Raw genomic sequence first — 12,914 nt, 5'->3', positions numbered from 1 at the left:
GAATTGGGGCTAGTCCTTAGAAAATCCATTAGGTGATCCCGAGTATGGAAGGACTGTCTTAAAAGGAGAAGCTGATGGGATGTTCTTGTACTGACAGGAGTTCAGAAGAATGACAGGCAACGTTATTGAAACATACCAGATTCTTATAGGCCTTATCTGGTAAATGCAGAATGCCTATGGCTAGGATCAGAGGCATAACCTCAGAGTGAGAGGATGCCCATTTAAGACATTTAATTTCTTCTCTTAGACTGCAGTGAATCTGTGGAATTCTTTACCACAGAGGACTGTCGAGACTGGGTTTACATATATTCATATGCATTTTTTCATGTTTTTGACAGATTTTTAGTCAGTAATGGAATCAAGGGTAATGGGGAAAAGGCTGGAAAGTGGGGTTGAGAATTATCACATCAGCCATGATTTTACTGAATGGTGAAGGAGATTCAATGGAGTGAATAGCTTCTTTTGTTCCTATGTCTTACGGTATTATAATGTCCAATTAATGAACTTTTACAATTTTAAATATATGTCAGTGGTACTTTGCTAAATTGCCAAATTATAAACATTTATAATTAGAGCAAAAAATGTACTTTCAGTCACATACCAATGTTTGCCCTCTGCGGAGCGACCCGGGCAACAGCCGGAGACCCTGAAGCTCCTCGGCCGAGTCTTTTCTCTACTGTCGTCAATACAGTTGCATCACCATTTGTCTGTTCGCAAGGCAGTGGAAGACTAATTTCCTTTGCCGTGAGTGGAGGATGATCATAAAAATTAGATTCGTTTTCTGTCTGAACATCTTTTTCACTGCATGATTTTTTGTTCAGTAGGTTACTGATCTCCATTATATTTCCAATGATCTCTACTGGCCCAGTAAGAGGCTTTTTTCTTGGAGTAAGATCATCCTTCACTTTTCTTAAGTAAGATGCTGGTGCCCATCCCTCTTTGCCTTGATATCTGGAAAAAAGTGATTTATAAATGAACCAAGATGTTTTTGTACATTCGTCTCAATTACAATAAATACCCAAGCTTTAAATAGTCAGTAACTGTTCTGAGATATCATACTGAATATAACATCCACTCAAAGTAAAATTGTCCCCCTTTCCAAATGCTGAATAGATCCAAGCTAGGTAGTGACGTACAAGACACCAATTATTTTCCTTGACAGTAGATAATGCACAGGATGCAATCCCTGCCTCCTGTACTCTAGTGTCCCAGATCACTCTCCTACACCTTCTCAGCAAATTAAAAAATTCTATGAACCAAATTAAGAAATTGATAACACCTTAAAGAAGCATTGTAATGAAAGCAAAAACACCTGAAAAGAAATGTATCAACTTAAATTAGAATGTTATTCCAAGTGCTGATAATGTAATCCAGCCCCGATATATCACGATGAAAGTGGATCTTTTACATATTAAATAATATCACTTTAGAATTCAAAACAGATGAAGTTGCTGCTGGTTATTTATGTGAATGACTTTCTTTTAAAAAAGGGTCAGAAATTCCTTCTTGTACAGTAAAATAATCCAGGATATATCAGAGAGCAGGTGTCTACAAAGTAATATTAATGGAAAGATGTTTACCATGAAGTTTCTTTTCAATTCACAAGAATCTAGATGAGATCTTTAAGGTTAAACTAAGGAAGTCGACAGATAAATTGCAAGTTGAAATAAAAACAGCATCTCGTAATAATGAGATGCTGAAAGTGATTACTAATATTTAGAATTAGGAAGAACATCTGAAATTGAGATAGGACTGGCTAAGATTTAGTTAGAAATGAAAAGTCATGAGTCAAAGGGAAAATAGAGAGGAAGCCAAATTTTAAAAAATGAAGAAAGGAAAAATGGAAGTAGTGGAGAAAGAAAAGCAAGGAGCAATGGAAAGAGAAAGGAATAAAAATAACAGTGGAATGGGAAACAGAACTAAAAAATCTTGAACTCTCAAGTGATAAGGAAATCAGACAGCATAACACAGACACAAAAAAGCTTACAGTAAAGGAAGAACCTAATAGTAAAAACTCAGAGGTTGATTTTGATTCCAATGAACAATTTGACTTAACTAAATACCTATGTTTAGTGCTTATATTTATTAAGGATGAACTTGAAAGATAAGTCACCTCATTTGAAAATATAACTTGGAAGACAAAGTGACCAAAACATGTTTTGACTTAATTGTTACAAAATATTTTTGAGAGGTACAATATGAATGTATATGCCAGTTTGTCTAAAAACAATCTGAAGACTATAGAACTGTTAAAAGTAATACTCAGTGATTAAGATCTTGACTTTGAAACTTATAAATGAAAATTTAGGACTACAAGAAACATACCTATTCAGGCATTTGTACAGTCTGCAAGAGAAGAAGAAATGCTGTAGGATCAGCAGTTTAGATCATTGAAGGGAGAGAACAATTTTGAGAATGTATGGCTCATTGACTATGGAAGAATTCAAAATAGCATTTCAGTCACCTTTCACTTATCTGATGGGTGTCAAATTTCAAAAATCAGAGAAGCAGCATTTCCAGCAGATAACTAAGAAACCTTGCTTCATCATGTTAACCTAATATACTGGAGTGCTTTTGAGGTTTTAACTTTAGAATACATAAGAAAGAATCAGGGATATGTGTATTTGGATTTCAAGGTTGCTTTTCATAGGTCCATGGAAGTGGGCAAAATTAAAGAGATGGGATTGGGGATAATATACTGGCATGGACTGAAAATTGATCGGCATACCAGAAACAGAAAATGGGAATAAATAGGTCTTTTTCCAGTTGGCAGGGATGACTATAAGTGTACTGCAGGGATCAGTACCTGGGCCCAGCTACATATATAATATATATATAAATGAATCAAATGTTATATATTCCCAAGTTTTCTGATGACACAAAACTAAGTGGGATTGTAAGTTATGAGGAAGATGCAAGGAGGCTTCAGGACTATCAGATAAGTTTGGCAAACTCATGTCAAATGCAGTATAAAGTGGATAAATGTTAACTTATGACATTTGACATGAAAAATAGAAAGACAGAATTAGCGTGATGGTTAGGGTTATTACTTAAATGGTGATTATATGGGAAATGTGGATGTACATAACGATCTGGGTGTCCTTGTCCACTAGTCAATGGAAGTAAACAAGCACGTACAGCAAGCAATTAGGAAGCAAATGGTATGTTGGCCTTCATTGTAAGAGGATTTGAGTTTAGAAGTAGGGATGTCTTACTGAAATTTACAAGGTCTTGGTGAGACTGCACATGGAGAGCTATGATTTGGTTTCCCTAGCCTATTAAAGAATATACTTGTCATAAAAGGAGTGCAAGGAAAATTCACTAGGCTAATACTGGGAATAGCAGAATTTACATATGAGAAGGAATTGGCTCCATTGGGCTTGTATTCACTAGTGTTTATGAGAGGAGATCTGATTAAAATGGTTACAATTCTAACACGGCTAGACAAAACAGATGCAAGGCAGTTGTTTCCCCTGGTTCAGGAGTCTGAAACTAGGGATCACAATCTGAGATTATGGATAGGCCATTTAGAACTAAGACGAGGAAACATTTCATCATTCAGCAGGTGGTCAACTGTGGAATTCTCTACCCCTGAAGGTTGTAGAAGCCAGGTCACTGAGTATATTCAATAAAGATTGATCAATCTTTATATGTCGGAACATCAAGGTTTATGGAGAGAAAGCAGGGATATGGCATTGAGATAGAGGATCAGCCATGATCATATTGAATGATGGAGCAGTCTCAAAGGACCAAATGTCCTTCTTTTACTTCCACTTTCTGTGTCTATCTTACGCATATATTTATAGGTGGGAATATGCTTATAAAGGAATCGACAAGGAAACTAGAGGAATGGAATACCTGCAGATTGAAAAAGTGTGGATGTTAGGGAACAAGCAAAAGGACACCAAAGTAGTAAAGGGGAAAGACTAGAAACAGAATGCAATACAAAAAATGCTTCAATTGTAATAGCGCAGGGTATACTAAAGCCAATTGCTGTCAGTTAAATAGAAGACCAACTGCAGCAATAAGAATGTCAAAGGAATTAGGAAAGGAAAAAGCTTAAAATAAAATGAGAACATGCTTCCTTAGAATTTACTATGACAATTCAAAAAATTCTTCCGATTCTTGTTGAAGAGAATCAGACCCAATACATATTCTGGATATTTTATTTCAAAAACATAGTTATCAATCTGAAACTTTTCTGAACTGCCTCCAACTCATTAACATCCTTCCTTAAGTGAGGAGGTTGTTAACAATATTTGAGATGTGGTCTCATCAAAATCCTGTATAACTGAAACATAGAAGTTTCAGTTGTTATGTTTTTATGTTCAATTCATCTTATAACAAAAGACATCAGCATTCCATTAACATTCTTAATTTCTTGCTGCATTTGCATACTAGCTTTCAGTGACTCATGTATTGGAAACTGGAATTCTGCCCATTTTCTCCATTTAAGTAATAGTCTGCTTTTTTATTATCCCTGCCAAAGCGAACAACTTCACATTTTCCTACATTTTATTCCCTCTGCCAGATCTTGTCCAATCACTCAACACAGTTATATATCCCTGCAACCTGCTACAATTTCATCAAACATACTTTCCTCACTATTTTTGTGTCAGTTGCAAATTTAGCTATCATGCCTTTATTCCCCTCACCTAAGAAACTGATATACATTATGAAAAGCCAGCACAGAGTTCAGCGGGTCTTTACTTTTCATATCCTGCCAATCACAAAAGCATCGAAAGCTCCTACTGTGTGCAATAATCTTCTTTTTGCAATAAGTGTTTACATGGCACCTTGTCAAATGTCTTCTGGGAATCCAAATTCAGGTTGTCTACAGGGTCCCCTTTAACCACAGCACATGATAATCCTTCAAAATGCCACAATGAATTGGTTCAACATGATTTCCAGTTCACAAAACATGCTAACTCTTCCCAAATACCTTGAGGTTTTTTTGACGTGAGGACACACACACACATACACACAAGATGAATGATAGAATTGATGATTGACATTACTTTCCCACTATTTCAAGTATTGACAGTTGATAGTTTATTAGTTGTTGAATGGCTGGTTAACAGTTAAACTTACCACAGGTTGCAATCGTACAAAATGTACCATGCAAACTCGCCTTTAGGAAAACCCTTTACAGAAACCAGAACAGCTTCTTGGCAGGTTCAAATCATCACTCACTTCAATAAAACCTCCGTGTCAGACATCAGCACCCAACATCTCAGACATGCTCCAATATTCCATAGGTACTGGCCAAATGCACCCCATGTCCACAGATATTAGCACCTGGCATGTGCCAGTCTATGATTAAACCTCATGGTGCACTTAAAGGACGCTACTAGATTTCAATGCCTCATCTCTGACTGCACCAGTACCTATCATGGCAATGCAATAGCAAGGAAACTATTCAATCAGGAACACAAACCCAGCTCATAGACTGGACCAATCTGTTTCTATGGGCTCTTTGCTTAATGTCATAGCACTTAATACTTTTGAGTCTTCCCAATTGCTCACAGCAACCTTACCTTGACTTGTCTTACCTTGCCTTTTTTGTGCTTTGCCCCCTCTGCTGGAGACACCTAGATCATTATACTGCCTTGCCATACCATTTTACCCAGACACAAAGACAGGAAGCTTGCCACAACTGTCAGCAAGCCTCAGTCTAATCAAGAGGTACAGCCTTCACTATCCTGGCACAGCAAAGCCTCTGATACTAGTCTAGGTCCTGCTTAGGGCAGTCAGTGTAAGGATCTTCGGCTCATAAGGGGTGAGGAGTTGAATGACAGGTAGTTCACCACCTGTCTTGACTTTTTCTGACTGACCCTGGGCTGTTGTGCTCCTGGAATGAGACAGAAGCTGCTATTATTTGGTTTATTTATTATCGTGTATACCTTGTTACAAAATACAGTGAAAAGTATTATATTGTGTCTCCACTCTCTGGCACCATTGTAAAACAAAGAAAAATAAATGAAATCATAGAATACAAAGGCAGCAATATGAAGAAATAAAAATGTCCAATTTTACGGTCTTTTTTGGTAAGTGCTCCATTTTGGACCATAGGCCTGATGGCCAGTAACAAGTTTCCTTTGCCGTGCCATCAGCACTGGAAAGAAAGTCACCACTCTTTGGCGCCACCTTGTCTTCACCGACATAACAAGCACCATCTTGGTAACACACTTCATTAGAAAACCCGAACAAACAAAACAGCAGAAATAAAGGAAACAAAACCAAAAGGAATGAGAAACATCCAGATATTAAAGTCTTATTTTCAATCTTATCTCCATGCAGGCACCCAGGCCAAGCCACAGCCTGGAGTCTCGGGAGGAGCTGAGTACTTGGTGCAACTGATGCTATCACCTCTGATTTCCTTTTGTTGTTGCCGCTGCCTCCGACTTTGTAACTCCCGCTGCCAAAAGCCGGATCCTGGAACATGCTCAGGCAGGAGCCAATCGCAGCCTCCAATCGCCAGGTCCTGGAACATGCTTGGGCAGGGCCCACTTACCGGGTTCTGTAACATGCTCAGGCAAAGCCAGTCATCATTGCTTCACTGAAGCAAAACACTTTAAACGAAAAGGAGAAAAAGAAGAAAAAGCAAGAAGAAAGGAAAGAAAAAGAAAAGCAGACGGAAATAAATAAGCTCACAAGCACTAATGCAGTGCTGGCATCTTGGACTGATAATTATGGACAATGACATTTTTGAAGAACATTAACTTTTTTCTGACAGTACTGGGCATTCCTATGGATGGCTGAGACTGCTTCAATACTAGTGGTAGCCTCAGACCAGGCTGGCATGGTCTGATGTCTTAGCCTCCACTGCTGGTCCTAAGGGAAAATAAAGTTCTCCCTTTGCACCAGTCCAGGACAATGCCTGCTAAGAAGGATGAGGCTTTTCACCTTTTCATATCCGGGCAAATATCAGGAACCACGCAGGGCAGCTCCAGATTGGCAGTGCTTGTCTTGGTGTATAATAGTCTTTTAAATATGGCACCAGAACCAGGGATGCTGGTCAATGCTGGGATTGCCAGTGAGTGGTGAGTTGCTTTGGAAATGTCACATGTTAAGATAGATTGGAAATTGAATAGGATCCTTGTTGTGAATGCTCAAACAGTAATTAATGCAGCAAGTTTGGCAAGATATGATGAGAAGACTTGCTTGGCCTGACAGTGAGATTCACTCCACTAAACTCAGTGCAACTTGCCCTGCCTATATCTTTGTCAAATTTTGTATTACTGATTGTGGAATGAAATTGGAAAAGAACATTTTTAAAAGCCAGGAATTGTTGAAGAATTGCTGCACTTCTTAAAAGCAAGTTACCTGACATTGTAAGTGCTTTTAAACAGCTGTTTGTTCAGTAAATGAGAGGAGGTTTGCAGACAGCTGCAGCCAAGGGTTGTACACAAATGCCATCCTGTATATTTTGCAAGCAAGTGAAAGTATCTGGAGAAGGTGAATAAAGAAGTAACACATCTGGCCAAGCCAATAGGGCCACCCCATCAAACTCTGTGAATTGGGACCATTGAACTATGGTCCCTTCACCTATAACACATATGTTTTTTTTTAACCAGCCAATGTTTGTCTATATGGGCACGTAAGGGAAAATGTATGAGTGGGTTAGAGTATTAATTAATACAGCTATATATCGATGGCTCATAACTGTTAGACATAGTTAGACTTAATTTATTTGAAATAAATAGTAATTTATTTATTTGAAATAATAATAATTCTTATTAAGTAGAGAAAAAAAATCATGTCCATGCTTTCTGTTAACACTGGTCTAAAATACAAGTAAATTTGTAAATTCTGTTTACTTTTTAAGATCTTTAAGTTTTATGATGATTCCAGAAATAGTGGGGTTTGATTTCCAGCACACTACCCCAGTGAAATATAAAGGTAAAGTTGCAATTGTCTTGCCAGATCAAATGGCTGCTCTGTCATTAGACAGAAATGAATGGTAGTGATCTAACTTGCTAGTTACCACACCTCAGGTGAGAATACAGGCTGAGAAGGACAGTCCTCTATGGTAACCTCAGCCAGAGCAGGTAACAACTTTCAGAGCCCTCAGGATTTTATATGTTTCAATCAAGTTGACTCTTACTCTTTTACACTCCAGTAGATACTAGTCTAGCCTTTCCAACCTTTCCTCACAAGACAACTTGTCCATTCTAAGTATAAATCTGGTAAACCTTTGATCTACTTCAAGGAAGTCTGGCAGCATGCATGGATAAAGAAAGAGAATCAACACTTTGAGTCTGATATGACTCTTCTTCAGAACTGAAAGGGGCTGGAAAATGTTTTTCATGCTGCTGTCAGAGAGGCAAAGGAGAAGCAAGATGGTGAGGGTGCCCAGAGCAAAGGACAAAATGACTGCAAACATGGCAAAGGAGAAATAGAGATGTATAACAGGTGTAAATGTTAGTTATGAAAAGGGGAAAATGGGCCCATTCTGTTGACAGCAAAGCCAACAAGATATATACAAATTACCATGGCAAAGGTTCTAATGAAAAAGGGGGTGTTACTCCTTCAGCTTGTGTTGAGCTTCATTATAACAGTGGCACAAAGTTTGGAGTCATTTTGTTACACTATTTGTACTTAACTCTGCTTGTGATAAATGATAATATTCTATTAGCTTTTCTAATTACTTGCTGCACTTCTATATTTGCCTTTTAAGATTTATGCACAGCAACATCCAGATCCCTCACCTCAGAGCTCTGAAATTGCTAGACATATAGTTATTCTTTTTTTATTCTTCCTGCCAAAATTGATAGCACATTTTCCCACATTATACTTTATTTACTCTCTGCTTCCTGTCAGCTAGCCAATTTACCATCCATGCCAATATGCTACCCACTTCTATTTTCCACAATTGTCTTTGATGTGGCATATTTTCCGAAAACCTAAGAGCAGTACACCCATTTGACTCTCTTTTATACACAGTACATGTTGTTTCCTCTAAGAACTCCAACAGATTGATTAAACATGATTTTCCTTTCACAAAACTATGTTGTCTCTGCTTGATTACGTTGGACTAATATAAGTGTCCTGCTATGACTTATTAATAATACCTTCTACTATTTTCCCTATGATAGATGTAAAGCTATCTGGCCTGTAGTTTCCTGATTTCTCTTTGTCTCCCTTTCTGAATAAAGGAGTTACATTTACTCTCTTCCAATCCAATGGGGCCTTCCTCAAATATAGCAAGTTTTGGAAAATTAAAATCAATCAACCAACCATCTCACAAGCCACTTCCTTTAAGAACCTCGAATGAAGTCCATCAGGACATGGGCATTTGTCTGTCTGCAGCTCCAACAATTTACTCAGTACCATGTCTCCGGTAATTGTAATTTTCAAGTCTTCCTTCCTCCTTCCCACTTCCTGATTGGGATGTTAATGTATTATCTATAGTGAAGACTGATGCAAAATGCCTGTACAATTCATCTGCCATCCCTTAATTTTCTGTTCTCCAAACTCACTTTCTTAACTCTTTTCTTTTAAAATATTTATAGAAATTCTTACTTGTATTTCAAAAAAACACAAAGTTTAACTGGAGACAGTAAGTCAGTGACACTTACAGAAAGGTCACTCAGTTTGTGGAGTTAATAAAACTATTAGAGATGAACACAGACAGTCAGAGAGATAAGCTGCTTGGAGCAACAGCATATGCCCCACTGTTTTCCTTAAAATTTCTCTTAAAATTTGAGAGATGATAATCCACTGATGGCCTCATCATTGCAAGCAGATAATTCCTAAATAAAAATTCAAAATCTACATCATTGCTAATGTTGTCCTCTTGTTTAAGAAGGAAAAATCCAGATACTTATAGACCGGTGAGCCTGACGTCAATGGTAGGGAAACTGCTGGTGAAGATACTAAGGGATAGGATCAATTCCCATTTGGAAGAAAATGGGCTTATTAGTGATAGGCAACAGGGTTTTGTGTAGGGAAGATCATGTCTTACCAACTTAACAGAATTCTTTGAGGAAGTGACAAAGTTAAGTAATGAGAGAAGGGCTGTAGATGTCACATATATGGACTTCAGTAAGGTGTTTGATAAGGTTCCCCATGGCAGGCTGATGCAGAAAATGAAGTCGCATGGGGTCCAGGGTATACTAGCTAGATGGATAAAAAACTGGCTGGGCAACAGGAGACAGAGAGTAGAAGTGGAAGGGAGTTTCTCAAAATGGAGAACTGTGACCAGTGGTGTTTGTGATATACATAAATGATCTGGAGGAAGGTATAGGTGGTCTGATTAGCAAGTTTACAGATGACACTAAGATTGGTGGAGTAGCAGATGGTGAAGGGGACTGTCAGAGAATACAGTAGAATATAGATAGATTGGAGAATTGGGTGGAGAAATGGGAGATGGAGTTCAATCTGGGCAAATGCGAGGTGATGCATTTTGAAAGATCCAAATCAAGAGCGAACTAGGCAGTAATTGGAAAAGTCCTGGGGAAAATTGATGTACAGAGAAATCTTGAGTTTTCAGGTCCATTGTACCCTGAAGGTAGCAATGCAGCTCAATAGACTGGTCAATAAGGCATATGGCATGCCTTATTGGTCGGGGTATTGAGTACAAGAGTTGGCAGGTCATGTTACAGCTGTCTAAGACTTTGGTTCGGCCACATTTGGAATACTGTGTACAGTTCTGGTCGCCACATTACCAAAAGGATGTGGATGCTTTGGAGAGGGTGCAAAGGAGGTTCACCAGGATGTTGCCTGGTATGGAGGGTGCTAGCTATGAAGAGAGGTTGAATAGATTAGGATTATTTTCATTAGAAAGAGGGAGGTTCAGCGGGGACCTGATTGAGGTCTACAAAATCATGAGCGGTACAGACAGGGTGGATAGTAAGAAGCTTTTTCCCAGAGCGGGGGACTCAATTACTAGGGGTCACAAGTTCAAAGTGAGAGGGGAAAAATTTAAGGGAGATATGCATGGAAAGTTCTTTACGCAGAGGGTAGTGGATGCCTGGAACGCATTGTTTGCGGAGGTAGGGCACAATAGAGGCGGGCACAATAGCATCATTTAAGACGAATTTAGACAGACACACGAATGGGCAGGGACCAGAGGGATACAGATCCTTAGAAAATAGGCAACAAGTTTAGATAGAGTAACTGGATCGGTGCAAGCTGGGAGGGTCTGTTCCTGTGCTGTAATTTTCTTTGTTCTTGTTCTTTGTACTACTGTCTACGGAAAAGTAAACACAGCCACTCATAATTCATCTAGCTAGGCACCCCAACACCATCAACTTGTGTCCAACTACAAACAGTTAGACAATCTGTGACTGATAGTATTTTTCTGAATTTAAGTTTAACTTGGCCATATGTACTGCAGAGTTTTTAATATTGGTTTCTCAGACATCCAGGTTGTGTGCCTGTATTATTTTTCAAGATGAGTAGTTGCATATATTTGCACAGGATAATTGTTTTGTAAGTGACCTTTTGTTAGTTGCTTAAGTTATGTCCACAATAAACTAGTTCTTAAACTTAAGGAACATAGCTGATTTGAATCTGAACAATATAGAGTCTGATATAATTGGCAATATCATGCCTCTTTTTAATTTCAAACTTTGTTGTGACCAGTACAGGAGTCAGACAAGAAAATGAAGTGGTTCACTCCTCCTAACTGAGAACACAGTGATGTTTTGCTATTAGTTACTGCACAGTCCTTTGATAAACTGAATGTTTGTAGTTAATATCTTTTAATACCTGTAAAATGTTTTATAGATTTGAGGCAAGAAACCAAACACTGAAATAATTCATTTGCAATGTGGAAATGTAGTGAGAGTAGAGCAATACATGGAGGAAGAATGGCACCAGGCTTACTCCAGATTGCTGTCTTCCTTTGTTGTACTGAGTAACCCACACACAAATTGCTGTTGCCAGGTCAATTAATTTACTCATATTAACTAAGGAAATAAGATCAAAAACAGAACTACAGTGTTCCGAGCTTGCTCTATCATTCAAAATAATTATGATTGACCATTTGACCCAACTTCACTTTCTTATCCACCTCTTGATTCTGAGACACCAACAATCAATCTCAGTCTTTAACATATTCACTGATGAAACAACCACAAACTCTAGCACAATTAAAAATCTCACAAACTTGTTGAAATGAAGACAACTGAGTTCCCCTTTCCCAGCAAGAGAAACAACCTCTCAGAGTCTCTCCTATCAAGTCCATTCAGAATTTTCTGTTTTATACTGAGACCAGCTGGTTTTGAAGCAGTATTCAGTACTATAATCAGGATTTTGTCAGCACCTTCAAATTTATTAAATGCTTTCATTTATTTTTTTTGTCATACAGAGTTAATTGGATTGACTGAACTGTTTTAATCACCTGTGGGAAGTTGGCATTGCTAGCTGATCAGCTTTTATTTTCCGCCCCTACTTTCCCTAAGAAGGTGGTACTGAGCTGCCTTCTTGAACCGCTGCAGTCCACATGCTGTAGGTTGACCCACAATCTCCTTAGGGAGAGAATTTCAGGATTCAGACCCAGTAATAATGAAGGAATGGTGATATATTTTCAAGTCAGGATAGTGAGTGACTTAGAGGGACTGCAAGTGGTGGTGTTCTTATGTGCCTGATGCCCTTGTCCTTTTTGGTGGAAGTGGTCATGGGTTTGGAAAGTATTGTCTCAGGATCTTTGGTGATTTTTAAAAATTCATACATGGGATGAGGGCATCACTGGCTAGGCAGCATTTATTACGCATCCCTAAATGCCCAGAGGTCAATTAAAAGTCAATCACATTGCTGTGGGTTTGGAGTCAAATGTAGGCCAGACCAGGTAAGAATGGCAGCTTCCTTCCCTGAAAAGCATTAGTGATCCAGATGTGTTTTTCCCAACAATCAACAGTGGATTCATGGTCCTCATTAGACACTTCAAATTCTACTGTCTGCCATGG

At 38.4% G+C, this 12,914-nt stretch overlaps 1 protein-coding gene across 2 annotated transcripts in view; it reads right to left on the bottom strand.

Annotated features, from left to right (window-relative positions):
• Positions 1–12,914, bottom strand: part of sh3pxd2aa (SH3 and PX domains 2Aa) — a 309,383-nt gene that overhangs the window by 32,202 nt on the left and 264,267 nt on the right. For both annotated transcript variants that reach the window (XM_072557306.1, XM_072557307.1), the window contains one exon: positions 602–951. In XM_072557306.1, coding sequence (XP_072413407.1) covers positions 602–951 — 350 coding nt within the window. The remainder of the gene's footprint in view (positions 1–601; positions 952–12,914) is intronic.

The sequence above is a fragment of the Chiloscyllium punctatum genome, chromosome 38 (assembly GCF_047496795.1).
Source record: "Chiloscyllium punctatum isolate Juve2018m chromosome 38, sChiPun1.3, whole genome shotgun sequence".
Lineage (NCBI taxonomy): Eukaryota > Metazoa > Chordata > Chondrichthyes > Orectolobiformes > Hemiscylliidae > Chiloscyllium > Chiloscyllium punctatum.
Note: the sequence above shows the minus strand (reverse complement) of the source record. Positions and strands in the feature narration are given on the sequence as shown.